Source organism: Melozone crissalis, unplaced genomic scaffold (genome assembly GCF_028551555.1).
Source record: "Melozone crissalis strain CALT ecotype California unplaced genomic scaffold, PUWL_Pcris_2 ptg000057l_1, whole genome shotgun sequence".
In the NCBI taxonomy this organism is placed as follows: domain Eukaryota; kingdom Metazoa; phylum Chordata; class Aves; order Passeriformes; family Passerellidae; genus Melozone; species Melozone crissalis.
Window position 1 is genome coordinate 1532077 of NW_026535835.1, and position 17584 is coordinate 1549660.

The 17584-nt window shown below is 51.3% G+C and overlaps 2 protein-coding genes across 5 annotated transcripts in view; both read left to right on the forward strand.

The window, feature by feature from the left end:
- Positions 1-17584, forward strand: part of LOC128943996 (septin-4-like) — a 208906-nt gene that overhangs the window by 99367 nt on the left and 91955 nt on the right. The gene's annotated exons all lie outside the window — the stretch shown is intronic.
- Positions 1-17584, forward strand: part of LOC128943994 (S-adenosyl-L-methionine-dependent tRNA 4-demethylwyosine synthase TYW1-like) — a 105053-nt gene that overhangs the window by 69583 nt on the left and 17886 nt on the right. For all 3 annotated transcript variants that reach the window (XM_054287049.1, XM_054287050.1, XM_054287047.1), the window contains exon 15: positions 10764-10874. In XM_054287049.1, the coding sequence (XP_054143024.1) occupies positions 10764-10874 (111 nt within the window). The remainder of the gene's footprint in view (positions 1-10763; positions 10875-17584) is intronic.

Consider the following 17584-nt stretch of genomic DNA (forward strand, 5'->3'; position numbering starts at 1 on the left):
AGGCTGAGCCTCTGCCCAGCTCCCTCAGCCCCTCCTGGGGCTCCAGACCCTTCCCAGCTCCGTTCCCTGCCATGGCCATCCTGCAGCCTCTTCCTTGGAACTCCCCTGTAGTTTATTCTTTAATATTGTCTGTCTCCTGCCTTCCCTGCAGTGCTGGGGTCTGACTGTGCCCTGAGGTGACAGGTTTGTCACTATGAGGCGACAGCTTTGCCATGGTGCCTCTCCAAGGCCTCCCTCATCCTGGCCAAGAAGCCAAGCCTGAGACAGGTCCTGGAGCATCAGGATGTGCCTGTGGAGCTGTGTCTGGGGCATTTTGGGAATGAGAGGAGAGGAGGCTGGGCCAAATTCTAGATTTTGCCTTCAGCTCTTCCCCCTCTGAAACCTCTTCTTTCCCACACCTGATCAGACACGAGCAGGTGTTGAGCAGCCCTGAGGAGGTGGCACTTGGGGACACGGGCAGTGCTGGCCTTGGCAGGGCTGAGGAAGGGCTGAACTCGACCTTGGAGGGATTTTCCCCCCTGACCCCATTCTGTGCCCCCCATCCTGTGCCCTTGGAGCAGGGCCTGTCCTGGGCAGCAGAGGAGCCATCCCTGTGTCAGAGGGAAGGAGCTGGAGCTTCTCCAGAGGGAAGGGAGGTGTGGGAGCATCGGGGTAGGATGGTAGGGATGCATGGAGAGCAGAGATCTCTGCAGCCAGGTCAGGAACTTGGGGTTTATTGCAAAGGCCCTGGGTGCAGGGCCCTGCTGGGAGCTGCCAAACACAGCTCAGAGCAGGGCTGAGAGGAGAGAGAGGTAAAGAGAGAGAAGTCAAGAGTGTGGTAAAGAGAATGAGAGAGCGAGGAAGAGTAAAGAGGGTAAGAGAGTGAGGATCCCGTTACAATACAATAAATCTTCTGTGCTGAATACTCTAATTCTCACTAACCAATCTAGTAAAAGATACAAATCCTACAGCATTTCCATACAGCCTATAAGAATCACTACATTACCACACTGTGTTACATTTTAAACCCTAAAAACTCCTCTTTGGGCCCCTTCTGCCAAGCTGCAGGGTCTGCTCTGACCCTTGGGCCTGTCTGCAAGCAGAGGGTGTTGTTCCATCACCTTCAGCTGGCCACACCATTGTTTTCCAGTTGTTCAGTAACTGAGGTATCTCAAAGCTTGCTTTCATTTCAATCTCACTTATAGTTTCTATATTCTCAAAATCTTTTTCCAGACAATCATATTTGTAAGGCTTTCCTGTTTCATCTTCCCCACCAGGGAGGGATGGGCTGGAGCCAAGGTCAGGCCTGGCGAGCTCCTGCCATGGGGCAGAGCAGCAGCTGGGCCAGGACAGGGTGGCTTTGTCCCCTGGGATGTGCCTGGCAGGTCCCTGCTGCTGCAGCAGCTGCTGCTCCAGCCCAGGGATGGACAAGGTCCTGATCCTGCCTGTCCTGGGAGCTTTCACAGAGCATTCCTGCCAGGCTGCTGCTCGGGGTCTTGTGAAAGTCACAGGCACTGGGGCAGGAGCTTTGCTGCTGCTGGGAGGGTTTTAGTTCCACTTCCTGCCCTGGCAGTGCTGTCCCTGTTGATGCTTTTCCTGCCTCTGTGGGGTTAAACATCCACCCTTTCCTGGGAGAAGAACCAGCTCAGCCTGTTAAACAGCAAGCTTGAAGTGGCTTTTGCTGCTGATTTGATAGGATCTGTTTTCCTGCTGTTCTATTTTAAGTCCCTTTGCATTGGGCTGCTTTTTCCCTGGGTATAAATTTTACATGATTCCTTGAAACTGCACTGGAAATACAGAAAAGAAAGAAATAATCACTGGAATGTTGGTGGTGCTGATTTCCAAGGGCAAGTGTGTTTAAACCAAGTCCATGGAAAATGGATGAAGAGCAGTCATGGTTTGGATTTACTTAAGAACAACATTTTCAGCTCTCAAAACAAAGCTGTTGCTGTACTTTGTTTTATTTCTAGATATTTTTCAATAATCTGATTAATTTCTGCTGAAGTGTGAAGCAATAAAGTAGATTACAAGCAAGTACAGGAAGAGTGAGTGTGGAGGGAGTGAAATTTGGTGCTTTTTCTCCTTGGTTTCCAGTTCTGATCCCTCATTCCTGAACTCCACACATCAACAGGGCTGTGCAGAGGCTGAGGGGCTTTTCTGGTGTGAAATTCCAGCTTGAATTAATGGGAATTAATGCTGATGAGTTCATCCCACTGCAGGACTTCCTTGTTCTTTCCAGGCAGGATTTCAGAGCTGGGGAGACACCAGGGCAGTTGTGTTGGGTGATAAAAAACCCAATGCAGACCAGAAGTTCAGCTTTGCTGTTTTCCTAATTATTATTCAGGACAGTTTTCATTTTATCTTCAAGGCCTTGGAAGAACAAGGAATTTCACATGGAGATCAGGCTTGGCTCCTCACAATAATTGTACTTCAGAGAGACAATTTTGGTTCTTACACATTTATTTTAAAGCTGAAAGAATTACAAATTGCTTTAAAGGGACTGCCTTGGGCTCCAGGTCCAAGACAAGATGCAGGACCAGTCCTCATCATGTGGACATCACCTCATAATTGTATTTTTCCTGATTCCCTAATTAGTTTTTTGCCTGATTCCCTCACAAGGAGCAGGAATGACTTTTGCATGGAAAAGTAGTGCCAGGTTTGTGTTTGTTTTTTGTAAGTTTGAGGTTATTTTGTAGAAACATCCCAGATTCTTTGGCATTAGCACTCAGGTGTTGGAATCATGGAATGGGTTGGCTTGGAGGGACTTTAAAGACCATCCCTTCCCACCTCCCAACAGAGGTGCTGCACACTCCATCTGCTCTGAGGAAAGGTTTTAAATCTCAGATGAGAAAAGTTGAGCACCTGAAGAGGTATTTTTGTGCTTAGACACACCAGGAAACACAAATCTGGGGTCATTTTGGAGCCCTACTTTACATACCCTTATTTGACATTTTTATTATATTCATGTAACAACAAATGATTTTCTGCTGGTTTTATGCAGGAATAAACTTGGTTTATCCAAATCCCAAGAAAACCTCCCTTTTGGAAGTGCAGTGTGACTGAAAACTCCAGGCTGACTCTGAAAATCAGAAATGTCTCAATTCCAGTTAGGCTCAGAGTTCACAGTAACTTTTGGGTCACTGCAGGCAGGAGAACACAAGACCCAGTGATCCATCTCCAGCTTTTGAACCTTCAGATACTCCAGAATTGTCAAAAATCCACATCCCCAAGTACTTGAGTATCAATAATTTGGTTTTGCTTTACCCCACACCCAGACAGGAGGCAAAGCAGGTCCTTGGTGTGAAGGGCAATGTTGTGCAGGGTCCAGCAAGAGGCTGAGGGTGGCTTTGTCCCCGTCCTGGGGGTGATGTGGGGACAATGGGAAGGTCCTGGGTGAAGCCCAGGGCTCTGGAGCTGAGCCTCAGGTGGAGCCTGGGTTCACCACTGACTTCTCCAGCACTGCTCTGAGCTTTGCTGGCTCTCAGAGCAGAGTCAGTGTGTTAATTAGCCCATGCTAATGAGCACCTTTTTAGCACTGGAGACAAAGGCTGCACTCGCTCTCACCTGGTACTGATGGAACAAAGCTCCGTGGGTTTGTGGGTTCCTACGCAGCAGAGCCTGCTCGGGGTTTGCTGTAATGCTCATCTGCCTTAAGGAAGGAGGCTGAAAACTTCTGAACTCTGTGCTGAGTTCAGCTGTGAGGGGAGAAATCCCTCCTGAGCTGTGCAGTGTGCCCTGCAGTGACTGTCACAGGGGGTGACAGTCACTCCCCATCAGTCACATCCATCTGGTGATGGAGATGGCCCAGGGCAGAGAGGAGCCCCTGAGGACAGGGAGGCTCCTGGTTCACAGAGGAATGGATTAACCTCTATCCTTCCAAGGACACTGAGCCTGGTTGTGTCCTCACACTCCCTTCTGGAGTGTGATGGGTCCTACAAAGAGTCCAGAGGAGGCCACAGAGCTGCTCCTGGGTTTGGGACACCTCTGGAGCCAGGCTGGAGAGCTGGGGGTGCTCACCTGGAGAGGAGAAGGCTCCAGGGAGAGCTCAGAGCCCTTTGCAGGGTCTAAAGGGGCTCCAGGAGAGCTGGAGAGGGACTGGGGACAGGGATGGAGGGACAGGACACAGGGAATGGCTCCCAGTGCCAGAGGGCAGGGCTGGATGGGATATTGGGAATCGGGAATTGTTCCCTGTGAGGGTGGGCAGGCCCTGGCACAGGGTGCCCAGAGCAGCTGTGGCTGCCCCTGGATCCCTGGCAGTGCCCAAGGCCAGGCTGGGCATTGGGAGCAGCCTGGGACAGTGGGAGGAGTCCCTGCCATGGCAGGAGTGGAATGAGATGCACTTCAACATCCCCCCAGCCCAAATCATTGCAGGATTCTGTGACCTGCAGAGCTCCTGGGAGCTCAGCAGAGCTGGGTTTGGGAGAGGCAGGAGTGACCTCCAGCCCTGTTAGAGGGGCTCTGTCTGGGTGAACTGGAAGCCTTTGGAAAGCTGTGGAATCTGGGGGTGTTGGGATCTGAGATTTCCTCGGGCTGTGTTTTGGATCTTTCCTCCCTGCTGAGGTTTCTGCATAAAGCAGTTCCTTATCGGCTGTGGGAAAGAGATTTTGGCTGCAGGGGCTTTTTTTTCCCGATCCACATCCGTGTGACAAGTAATTTCCAAGTGTGAAAGTGGCTTTGATTCTGCATTCAGTGCTGGGGAGCTGTTGCATAACCCGGGCAGGGACCAGGGATGGGCTCAGCCCTGCAGGCTGGGGGGGCTGGGCTGCACCCACCGCCCCTGCCGCGGCCACAGCGGCTCCTGCAGCTCAGAACCTCGGAGAATGGGTCATGAAGGAGCTTCTGCAAGTGGAGCCTTGCCTTGAAGAGAGGAAGAAAGTCCTGATGGAAGGAGCTGCCTTTGAAGTGGTTCCTGCTCCTCATCCGGCGCTGAAAGGGCTGTGAAGTTGTGTGAAACAAAGGGCAAGAGTTTGTTCTGTTTAGAGTTTGCACCATCATTTCCTCCCCCCCAGAGTGCTTTTTTCATCCAGCTGCGCTGTGTTTCTGTTGAGAAGGTTGAGATTCATTAGCTGCAAAAACCAGGGATTTCTGTGGGGGAGTCTGTGGATGAAATGACAACAAAATAATTTCATCAGCACCTGAGAAATGCATGTGAGTGTTCAGGATAGCTGAGCCTAAGCCAGCAGCTGAAACAAAAACCTGGGTGTAGTTCTGTTTATTTCCAAACAGGGGGACATTGATACTGTGCCTAAACAAAAGATACTCACTGAACAAAAAGATACTCACTGAACAAAAGGATGCTCACTGAACAAAAGAGTTCAAGTTAAAGGATCCAAAGTGAGGGCCCTGGAGATGCTTCCCTGCTCCCCCTGGAGAAGGAACAGGTTCTGTCCTGGCCAGAGAAGGGAGCTGCTCCCCTGCCCCTCCTGGAGAAGGGAGCTGCTGCCCTGCTCCAGCCAAGCGCATGTCCCACCAGCATCCTGCTCTTTGCAGGTGGTGTGTTCCCTCTTCCTCCTGGGATTACACCTGGGCTGCTTCATGAAGAATAATTACATTTGATCTAGGAAAAGATGAATGCTGAGGAGGAGGGAATTAAAAAGAAGCAATAAAAAAGAAGCAGCCTCAAATCCCTCGTGGTTATTGGAGTGGGAAGGGAGCACCTTGTCAGGGTGACACTGAGTCCTCTGGTGAGGGCTCCTGGGCTGGGCAGGGCCAGCAGCAAAGGGATGCATTGGTGCATGCGCCAGGCCTGGGAGGATGTGAGGGTGGCTTCCAGGGACAGTGTCCCTGCCTTGGGACAGGCTCCAGAGTCAGCTGTGCCCCTGTGCCCAGGCTGGCCCGTGGCAGCTGCCCACTGCTCTCCAGGCTGGAGCAGGGAGCTTCCAGTGCCTGGTGGGTTTCAGGAGGAGCTGCTGGAGGAGAGCAGGGGTGCAGCAGCCTGGGGACTCCTGAGGGCTCAGCTGAGCCTTCAGCTCATGGGAAGGAGCTGTGTCCATGTCAGGGTGATCCCAATCCTGGCTGTGAGCTCTGACCAGGGGGTGGTGTGGGACTGGGGCATGAGACACCATGGGACAGAAGGTTTGGTGTTTTTCATGGAATCACAGAATGTCCTGAGCTGGAAGGGACCACAGGGATCATCCACTCCAGCCCTGGCCCTGCACAGACACCCCAACAATGCCACCCTGGGCATCCCTGGAGCTCTGGCAGCCTCGGGGCTGTGCCCATTCCCTGGGCAGTGCCAGCACCCTCTGGGGAAAGAGTCTTTTCTGAAATCCAGCCTGAGCCTGCCCTGGCCCAGCTTCCAGTCTGCTTTTCCTGTCCCCACAGCCCTGCAGTGCCAGCCTCTCTGCAGGGCACAGCAGAGCCAGTCAGGGGCCCTGGCAGCTGTGACAGCTCCCAGGGACAAGGGGGACAGAAGAGCATCCAGTGCAGAGTGCAGCCACATCTCTGACAGAATCCCCTCATTTTCTGAGCATGTTTGGATACTGAGCTCCAGTGGAGGTGTCCTGCCCACAGCAGCTGGAACTGATCTCTTTAAGGCCCCATCCCAAACCAGTCTGTGATTCCATCAGTACTGGTTTGGGGCCAGAATGTGTCAGTGAGTGTGTGCTGAGTCCAGGATATTGATGCACCCAATGGAAGGATTCTGTATCCTCAGGATGCTGCCCTCAGCCTGGGCAGGCTCCCTGATGCCCTGTCCTGGCACTGAGGGGCTGCAGTGTTTCCTGGGGTAGCCTGGAAGGATTTTAGCAGGAATTGCCCAAGGGGAAAAGGCTGGGCTTCCCCTGGCTCCTTCTGCCCCCCTTTGCCCTCAGGAGTTTCAGGAACTGGAGGCTGCTCCTGAGTTGCATTTTGGGGACCCTGGGAGCTGCCCCTCCAGCCAGCCTGCTCTGTGCAGAGATACACCTGACCCACAGCCTTCACTCTGAGCTGTCTCCTCTTCCTCTGTGTTCTCCTCATGGCTGGAGTGGAGTAACAGCTGCTTTTCCTGGAAGCACGGAGTGTGGAGCATCCCAGGCTGCTTTTATATCCTGATGCTTTAGATTGTTCAATTCTCGCGGCTTAAGCTCTTTATTTCTTGTTTTGCTGTGCTTATGAGAGGATCTCCTGGGGCCCTATTGTACAACAAATACAAATAATCCATGAATAAAGCAGCCTGGCTGTTTGTACTGCTGGCAGTCTGCAAGGACTGCTCCCAGATAACATTTTGGGATATTACTCATTTTGATCTGTGCCTTTACCAGCGTTTCTCTGCTCAACAACACTGCAGAGATGTTGCCCTCTGGAAAGAGGCTTCTCCAGAATAATTTCTGATTTTTCTACTTGTTTGCTGGCTGCCTGTGGCAGTTTCAGTTTCCTTCCATGCTGTCCCTGCCCAGCCATGGTGAGTTGCTGCAGGTGCTGCAGTGGTGCACACCCAGAGGCTGCAGATATTCTTTGTCAGTGCTGCCCTGGGTGAGAAGCCCTTTAAATTCACTCATGGCACGTTCAGTTTTATGAAGTCCTTGACCTTAAACTTGTGAATGAGCTGGGATGTGGATTGGAGAGTAGTAAAAGGAGATTTAAATGTAGAAAGCCCCACTTCCCTGCATGGGAGGATGTGCAGCTCTCGCTGGGGGTGCTGTGGAACAGGACCAGTTATGTTAAATACAAACTGGTATTTACTGGTGCCTTGGAGCTGCTGCACTTGTTCCCCACTGGGAGCTGCCCTTTGGGGAGCCAGTTCTCATTAACTGGTATCCAGTCATTGCACAGGACTGATGGGGTGTGGGCACTGCAGATTTTCCTCCTCAGATCTTTTCCCTCCACTTTCTTCTTCCCCTGTTATGTGCAAGGACCATGTTTATTTTTCTGTATTAGCTCCTCTACTGTTCTCCTCTCCTCAGTAATTAACAGTTGATTTCCTGCTTGTCTCTTGACCTTTCTTTTGCCAATCCATTCAAATCACAAGAATTTCTTGTTCTTTAAATATCTGCTTAAATGCCACGGGTAGAGGTCAGCTGGTTTGGTTCTTGACATATTTGGAGGAAGATGTTCCTGGTGTTCATTTGTTTCTCCTCTGGTTATTTCTTAGTAAATAACCTGGAAGGTTTGCATAGAAAATTGGTGTAGAAATTACTTCTCCCCCATGGAACACACAGAGATGGGTGGTAGGTGAGTGATACATTGATTTTTATAGGGAGGGCAGAATTCACTGATGTGGGAGTCAGGCTCTGAAGGACTAAAATGTTCCTTTTCTGGGCACCCTATGCCAGGGCTTCCCCACCCTCACAGGGAGGAATTTCTTCCTCCTGGTCCTGTCCCTCCATCCCTTGTTCAAAGTCTTTTTCCACCTTTCCTGCAGGCTCCCTGCAGGTCCTGCAAGGTCACAATTCAGTCACCCCAAAGCTTCTCCTGTCCAGGTGAGCATTCCCAGCTGTGCCAGCCCATCCTCCCAGCAGAGCTGCTCCATCCCTCTGCCCATCCTGGAGCCTGCTCTGTGTGTGAACCCAGCACATCCCTCTGGCTGTCCAGGATGGCCAGACCCCTGCCAGGGGGCTCAGAGGCCCTGGCACAGAGCCCAGAACACCTGTGGGTTTGATTGTGACCCATGGAGCAAGTTACCAACCTTAGGTGAAGATCAGCAAGCCACAACAGTTTAGGTAGAATATTAGTGAAGTTATCACGGGGTGAAAAAGTAGATTTTGGGGTTTTTGGTATGGGAGTTCAGGAGGCAAGATGGAGGGAACTGGGCATGTCCAGCCTTTCTCCTTCTTCTTCTTGGCCTCCATCTTCTGCTGTGATGGTGGCACTTTTACATTGGTTTAGAGTAGAAGCTCAGTGTCTAACACAGGTGATGGGTATTGGGAAGTAACTATAAATATTGTATATGTAGTTTTTAGTATAAAGACATAACACCACCCTGGGGGCAGGCAGGGTGCCTGGAACTGTCCTGCTGGATGGACCTTGGCAGGGCAGGAGAAAATTTCTTATAGATAAGGAACAATAAACAACCTGGAGACCGAGAACTGAAGAGCTTCAACTCATTCTTCAAACGCCCGGGCTGGGAAAAGAGACTTTTAACAATCTTGGGGTTGCAGTGACCCAAAAAAGCCCTGAGACCTCTGGGCTCCTCCAGCAGCTCCAGCTCCTGCCTGTGCTGGGCCAGGGCTGGGGCAGCTCTGCAGGTGGGGCCTCACCTGGGCACAGGGGCACAATCCCAATCCCTGCCCTGCTGCCCACGCTGGGATCAGCATTTACATTTTCCACTCCATTTTCTGCTGTGCAGGGACAGCAAAGGAGTTCATCCAAACTGCAGATTTGTCAGAAAATTGCTCTATAAATAAAAATAAATTCCAAAAATAAGTGAAATAAAACAATCAGTAGAAGATGAAGGGGAGGGGAAGGACGGAAACGAGCGGATGTGAGGAGTGAGGAGTGGATTTGTTCCATGGTCAAGTGCTTGTGTTGAGAGGCCTTTTGTCACCAGTGACTCTTTGGAGAGCAGCCCTTGGAGGGCAAATCAGAATAACTCCAAGCAGAGGAGTTCTGGGAGTGCTCTGTGCCACCTTCCCAGGAGGGAATTGGATGTGGGAATCTTCTCCACAGCTCCTGACAGGAGGGGACAGCCAGGAGGGTCGGGCTCTGCTCCAGGAACAGGGACAGGAGCAGAGGGAACGGCCTCAGGCTGGGCCAGGGGAGGAGCAGGGGGGATTTTGGGGAAATTTCTCATGGAAAGCTGGTCAAACACAGAACCAGGCTGTGGAGGAGGTGATGGAGAGGTTTAACAGCCCTGTGCATGTGGCACTTGGGGACATGGCTCAGGGGTGGCCTTGGCAGTGCTGGGGCAAGGTTGGACTCGATGTTTTGGGGGCTTCTCCAACACAAATCATTCCATGTTTCTGTGAGAGTCCCCAGTGCTGGTGATCCAGCTGGAGGCACTGAAACACCTGGAACTCATGGGGAGGTTTTGTGCCTGGGGAAGCAAATCCAGGAGCAAATCCACATTTCCTGCTTATTGTGCCAGGGAGTTGAACTCCTGTGCAAACAAAGTGCCTGAGGTCTGAGGTCTGCAGAGAGAGCATTTGTGTGGCACCAGCTGCCTCAGCCCAGGTGCTGTGGGGCAGATTTCCTGAAGGAACAGGTTTGCTTCAATCTCTGAGTTCTTGGAATAAAAGGATGATTTAATTTCTTTCTCCTGTTTGAATCTGTGTGCAAGATGGAACATCTTCCCTGGGTCAGAATGGGATGTCAATGGGATTTTTCCTTTGTCCCTAGGACAGAATGGGAAGTCAATGGGATTTTTCCTTTGTCCCTGTGTCAGAGTGGGATGTTAATGGGATTTTTCCTTCATTCCTGGGTGAGAATGGGATGTCAGTAGGATTTTTCCTTTGTCCCTAGGTCAGAATGGGATGTTAATGGGATTTTTCCTTTACTCCTGGGTCAGAGTGGGATGTCAATGGGATTTTTCCTTTGTCCCTGGGTCAGAGTGGGATGTTAATGGGATTTTTCCTTTGTCCCTGGGTCAGAGTGGGATGTTAATGGGATTTTTCCTTTACTCCTGGGTCAGAATGGGAAGTCAATGGGATTTTCTCCTCATTCCTGGGTCAGAGTGGGATGTAATGGGATTTTTCCTTTGTCCCTGGGTCAGAATGGGATGTTAATGGGATTTTTCCTTTACTCCTGGGTCAGAATGGGAAGTCAATGGGATTTTCCCCTCATTCCTGGGTCAGAGGGGGATGTAATGGGATTTTTCCCTCATTCCTGGGTCAGAGTGGGATGTTAATGGGAATTTTCCTGTATTCCAGCAACAACGCACTGTGTACAGGCTGACCCTGGTGAAAGCTTGGAACGTGGATGAACTCAAAGCTTATGCTGACCTGATATCCCTTGGGAAACCAGACTTCATTGAGGTCAAGGTGAGCTGCACTGAGCTGTTTTAGTTTTTCCAGCAGTATTTTCCATTGTTTTGTCCCCATTTCTCCCCTACCTTTAGTCTAAATTTTCTGATTAAGTAAAATTCTTCTGAAGTGATTCATAACAAACTCCTCTCTTGCTTTTAATATTAGTGAATAATAATTAATTCACATTCAGGTGATGTTTTCTAGTATCCTGTGTGTACCTTTGCAGCAGGTTTCCCTGTGCCACAAGCCAAACTTTGTACCAGCCAGCCTCACTTTCTGCCCAACACAATCATCACTCTCTGGCCTTTTTTTGTATTTCTGTGAAAACAAAGATAAATAGATATTTCTTCTTTGTATCAACTGTCAGTTTACACAAAATATTCCAGGTTCAGCTGGTAGTTTGGGGTGGGGTTTCCCATCCTGGTCTTGAGTTTTGCCAGGAGAAAGGTGAAAGATGTGCTTGTGTTTGGATTTGAGGCTGCCAGATGTGAGATACAGCAGGGCAGGAGGGGCTTTATCCTGGGCTTAATCAATTCAGTAGAGACTGTAAAAAAAGTTATAAACTTATTAAAAAACACCTTCCCACATGCTCTGAGTATTTTCCCCCAGCAGCTCCTGCAGAGCAGCACAACTGTTTGTGCAATTCTGTGTTTGTGCAGTTCTGTTACTCCTGGACTCTCCTTTTTCTTTTCTTGTTTCCTTCTCACTTATAATTTTTTTAAGCCTTCTTTCATTTTTTTAACCTTTTTAAAAATTTTTTTCAACCTTTTTTTACTGCTGCTTTGAAGAAAAAGCCTGGATTTTGCTGTGAAGCTTTGATACCTTCTGTCAGCATGGAGAGCTTCCTCTCTGGGTGTGCTGCTGAAGTTGGGAGCTTCATCCAGCTCGGGTTTGGAGTTTGGTTTGGGGGAAACTCCTTGGTTTTCCACCTTCCTGGGAGTCTCCCTGTCTGTGCAGGATCCTGCCAGGGAGGGGAGGGCAGGGATGGGGCAGGGATGGGGCAGAGGCTGTGGGGTGGTGCTGCTGAGGCTGCTCTGCCTGGAGCATTAATGTTGATTGGTGAGATGAGGCTGTGCCAGTCGATGTTCCAGCAGGGATTCCCCCAGGAACTCTCCAGGGCAAACATCTGTCCCTGCAGGGCAGGGCTGCTCTTCCCTCTGCTCACAGTGCCACAGTCCTGCTCTGCCCTGGAAAAATCCTGCCTTGCTCTGCCAAGGAAATACATGAATAGTCACAGGTGTACTCCTGGTGCTCTTCCAGCTGGGACAGGGATTTATCTGATCCCTGAACCCTGTTTGGGGGAGCTGGGACAGAGATATTCCTGGATCTATGACCCCTGTCTGTGGGTTTTATCTGGGTCTCTGAACCCTGTTTGGGGGAGCTGGGACACGGATATTCATCACAGGGATATTCCTGGATCTCTGAACTCTGTTTGGGAGAGCTGGGACAGGGATTTATCTGATCTCTGAACCCTGTTTGTGGGAGCTGGGACAGAGATATTAATGGATCTCTGAACCATGTTTGTGGGAGCCAGGACAGGGATATTCATGACATGGATATTCCTGGATCTCTGAGCCCTGTTTGGGGGAGCTGGCACAGGGATATTCATCACAGGGACATTCATCACAGGGATATTCATGGATCCCTGAACCCCTTTTTGTGGGAGCTGGCACAGGAATATTCCTGGATCTCTGAACCCTGTTTGGGGGAGCTGGGACAGGGATTTATCTGATCTCTGAGCCCTGATTTTGGGAGCTGGCACTGGGATTTATCTAATCTTTGAAAACCCGGTTTGTGGGAGCTGGCACAGGGATATTCATGGATCCCTGAACCCTGTTTGTGAGAGCTGGGACAGGGATTTATCTGATCTCTGAACCCTCTTTGTGGGAGCTGGGACAGGGATATTCCTGGATCTCTGAACCCTGTTTGGGGCAGCTGGTGGTATCCCTCATAGGGATATTCATCACAGGGATATTCCTGGATTTCTGAGCCCTGTTTGTGGGAGCTGGGACAGGGATTTATCTGATCTCTGAGCCCTGTTTGTGGGAGCTGGTGCTATCCCTCACAGGGATATTCATCACAGGGACATTCCTGGATCTCTGAACCCTGTCTGTGAGCTCTGAACACAGCTCCCCTGTGAGCTGGCACAGGCAGGGGCTGGTGACATTCCCAGAATCCGGCAGTGGGATGGTGGCACTGGGGGTCCAGCCTCACACTGTGCTCATCACGCAGCGTTTGGGAGTTGATATTTTTGATTGAAAGTCATATTTTGTGTTCCTTTGGGAAGGAAGCACATTTGGGGTGTGGATAGCCCTCAGCATTCCTTTCTGCAGCCCCTCAGGTGTCAGGGGGAAGAGCCAAGGAGCAGGTGGTGCTCAAAGCCAACCAACAAAGAGAGATGGGGAGATTCTGCAAAGCTCTGCCCAACAATGGGGCTGAGCCTGGGGATTTTCTGGCTGCAGATTTGGGATAAATGACGTCCATTTCTGATGAAGGCAGCTAATCCAGTGTTGCTCTAGAGAGCCTCACTGGGTGGATGGAGAGAGATTTAGATTCTTGCAGGGCTTAATCCTTGTTCTCATTTCCATGAGTGCCTCACAGGGCTGTAACTCTGTGGGACCCCATTCTCCCACTTAAGCCAATAGCAAAGGGAGACTCAGTCATTAAAATGCATCAAATTGATTTATTGCCTTAATCTGTTCTAATGCCAGTGTGTCACTGTCACACTTGTACAGAGCTGATGGTTGTATTTAAGGTCTGGAACGTGCCAGAACTCCTTTTCTTCCCATGGTGCCCTCTTTGGGTTCTGAAAGGCAGAAGTTTGTTTGATGTGCAGCATTTTTGGGAAGAGAACAGAGCTGGGAGGGGTCTGGAGCCCCAGGAGCGGCTGAGGGAGCTGGGCAGGCGCTCAGCCTGGAGCAAAGGAGGCTCAGGGGGCCCTTGTGGCTCTGCACAGCTCCTGACAGGAGGGCACAGCCGGGGGGGCCGGGCTGTGCTCCAGGGAACAGGGACAGGAGCAGAGGGAACGGCCTCAGGCTGGGCCAGGGCAGCCTCAGGGGGGATTTGGGGGAAATTCCTTCACTGAAAGGGAGGCCAGGCCCTGGCACAGCTGCCCAGGGCAGGGGTGGAGTGCCCATCCCTGGAGGGATGTGAAAGATGACTGGACATGGCACTTGGGGCCATGGGTCAGGGTGAGCTCAGCAGTGCTGGGTCAGTGCTGGGCTTGATCTTAGCGGTCTGTCCTTGCTGAATTCTAGAATCATGGAATGGTTTGGGTTGGAAGGGACTTTAAAGCCCATCCAGTGCCACCCCTGCCATGGCAGGGACACCTCCCACTGTCCCAGGCTGCTCCCAGCCCTGTCCAGCCTGGCCTTGGGCACTGCCAGGGATCCAGGGGCAGCCCCAGCTGCTCTGGGCAGGGTGAAGCTTTGGCACTCAGCTCAGAGCAGTGCTCTGAGCTCCAGGCTGAGCAGAGCCTTCCTGCTCCCCCCTGTCCCTCAGAATTTAAACAAGAAACCCAAAGCTGCCAGGCTGGCCCTTTGTCCCATGGCACGGTGTCTGAGGGCAGGGCTGGGGCACTGCAGGGATCAGGACATGGCACAGAATCTTCCCAAGCCTTTGGGAAGGTTTCCAGCCATGAGGAAACTCTTTCCCTGCTGATTTTCCTGCTGATTTTGTTCATGTAGTTGGATGATCTCAGTGTCCAGCCCAGCTCAGGCTGCAGGTCTGGGGCTGCAGGTCCTGCTCTGCTGCCTGAGGCTTGGCTGCACAATTGAAGTGAACACGTAAATGTGTGCAAGGAAGGGCCAGGGGGAGGTGTCTGTCCCAATCTGCTCACTCTTGTCAAGTTAAACAGTAAAGATTATTTAATTGCTTAAAATAATGAGGAAAATGAGCTGTGCCTTAATGAGTTTTTAATTGCATGCAGCAAGAAGTGATTGCCCCCACCTGTCCAACACCCATTCAGGGTCCTGCTGCCAGCTCAGCTGGAATTTAGATGAGGAGGTGAAGCTGAACCTCCCCTTCTGGTGCCTGCTGTGAATAAACCCAAACAATGTATGATTTCCACACCTGAAAAAAGACCAGCATTGGCCACTTGCTGTTAGAGAATCACAGAATTGTTTGGGTTGGGATGGACCTGCAGGACTGAATCGACCACTCCCAGCACTGCCACTGTCCCCACGTGTTAAATCCCTCCAGGGATGGGCACTCCAGACCTCCCTGGGCAGCCCCTGGCAGTGCTGAGCCCCCTTTCCATGGGGAAATTTCCCCAAAATCCCCCTGAGGCTCCCCTGGCCCAGCCTGAGGCCGTTCCCTCTGCTCCTGTCCCTGTTCCCTGGAGCACAGCCCGACCCCCCCGGCTGTGCCCTCCTGTCAGGAGCTGTGCAGAGCCACAAGGGCCCCCTGAGCCTCCCCTTCTCCAGCTGGTTGGTCCCAGGTTGGGCCTGGTGGTCCTGGAGGACTTTTCCACCCAGGATAACTGCATGGTGTGACCCTGGAGCAGAGGATGTGGTTCAGCAGTGGCTGTTCCTCCCTCAGTCCTCACAGGGCTCATGTGAGAGCTGGGATGAAGGGCTGGGGTCTGTGTTTGAGTTCAGATTTCCCAGGTGTTCTTCCACTTCCAGGGAATCCCTGCCCATTCCCAGGCAGTGCAGCCCCCTCTGCAATGGTTCTGGAGAGGAGATCCTGGGGCTGAGCTGCACAACCAACCATCTCCAGTCCTCCCTGCAGGCTGAGGTGACACACAGGACTGATGGCCTTTGTTAAATCAGCTTGAAAGTGATGATTAAAAGCAGCCAAGGAGTTGAATCCTGGCTGAACCCCCTGCAGCAGGAGCAGACGTGTGTGAGGCCTTGTGGCTGTGATTTGGGGAGTGCTGCTGCTCAGCTGAGGAGTGTTTTCATTGCAAAGATGGCAATCAGCAAGGCATTGAGGCTTTTTATGTTTGTCTGGGGTCACAACTGGCCCAGATTTTAAACAGTGTCTCCGTCACTCAGCAGCTTGGCCTACACTTTGTTCTCTGTTCATTTGCACGAGCCTCAATTAAATTTATAATTTGTGGGCCCTGCAGTGAAGAGAATTGTTTTGTTCAGTAATTAAATTGGGAAGTCTGGAGTGTGAGGGGAGAAACAAAGCTCTGTCAGCTGTAGCTGTTCCCTTCAGAGCCCTGGGGATTGAAGGCATTGCTGCATCCCGGGGCAGGAATGTGCTTCCCTTGCTTCCCTCAGCTCCAGCAGCCGCCCTGGCACAGGTTCTGGGCAATGCACTGAAAATCAACCCTGGGCACAGCACAGGCAGGAGCTGGAGCTGCTGGAGGAGCCCAGAGGAGGCTCCAGGATGGGCAGAGGGATGGAGCAGCTCTGCTGGGAGGAAAGGCTGGCACAGCTGGGAATGCTCACCTGGACAGGAGAAGCTTTGGGGTCACCTCAGTGTGGCCTTGCAGGGCCTGAAGGAGCCTGCAGGAAACATGGAGAGAGACTTTGGACAGGGGATGGAGGGACAGGACACAGGGAATGGGATCAAAGTGACAGAGAATGGGTTTAGGTTGGATATTGAGAAGGAATTGTTCCCTGTGAGGGTGGGCAGGCCCTGGCACAGCTGTGGCTGCCCCTGGATCCCTGGCAGTGCCCAAGGCCAGGCTGGACAGGGCTGGGAGCAGCCTGGGACAGTGTGAGGTGTCCCTGCATGGCAGGGGTGGGATGAGATGGGATTTAAGGTCCCTTCCAACCCATTCCATGATTCTGTGAACTCCATAGCATGCCCAGCACAGTTGCTCTGGATTCATCCTGGCAGAACCAGGAATGCTTTTCAAAGGCTTCTGCATTTCAAGGTACTTGGCCCGAGCTGTGTGGATTAGGCTGCTCAAAGCACCCTCATTAAGCAGGTAATTAAGAGGCAGAATCGTTGCTGTTCCTGCCGCAGGGAGGTTGGGGAGAGAGCTCTGGGTGAACAATGGGATCCTTTCCTTTTTAATTCTTGACGTCTTAATAACTGTCTTCATGTATTACTGCGGAGCAGAACGTGACCGCCCTCATCAGCTCCACACGGGTTTTAAGTGCTATCAGCTGTTAATTAACTCCAGTTTGAAGAACTTGGGGAAGTTGAAAGCTGCTTTCCTTCGGTGTGCTGGAAGCTGATTCCCATTGATTTGTGCTGGGAATTAATCAGCCAGCCAAGCACTCACTTATTCCTTTTGCCTCTGTGCTTCCTTAGCTTGTAAACGATACCTTTGTAGTTTACTGAGAGCATGAATCACGCTGGAGCTTCTGAAGAATTTTCCCCCTCTATACTCATCCATTTTTCATGCTACTCAAATCATAATCTGGATAATGAGTGTTGGGAGAATATTGCTGTGTGTCTCCAGCTGAACTTTGGGGATCCAAACCCCTGATTTGCGTGGCTGGCTGCTCTGATAGAACACTGACTAATAGAGAACAAACATGTTTAAACTCTGGGTTCAGACTTACAGAGCTGGGCTGAAAAAGCCTGAATGAACATCCCTGGTGAGCACTCCCTGGCTTGTGGCCTGTCAGCCTTCCTCCAGGCTGGCTCTGAGTTATGGTGCCTGGGCAGATTAATGGGGAGTCCCTCATAAATTTATGGGTGAGAAAGTAATTGCTTCCAAAACTTGTACAGTTCCCAATTAGCACTGGGCTGTTGCTCCTGCAGCCCTGTGTGTGCTCTGTGCTCTGGGTGACAGTGTGGGCAAAGCTGTGTCTGCACAT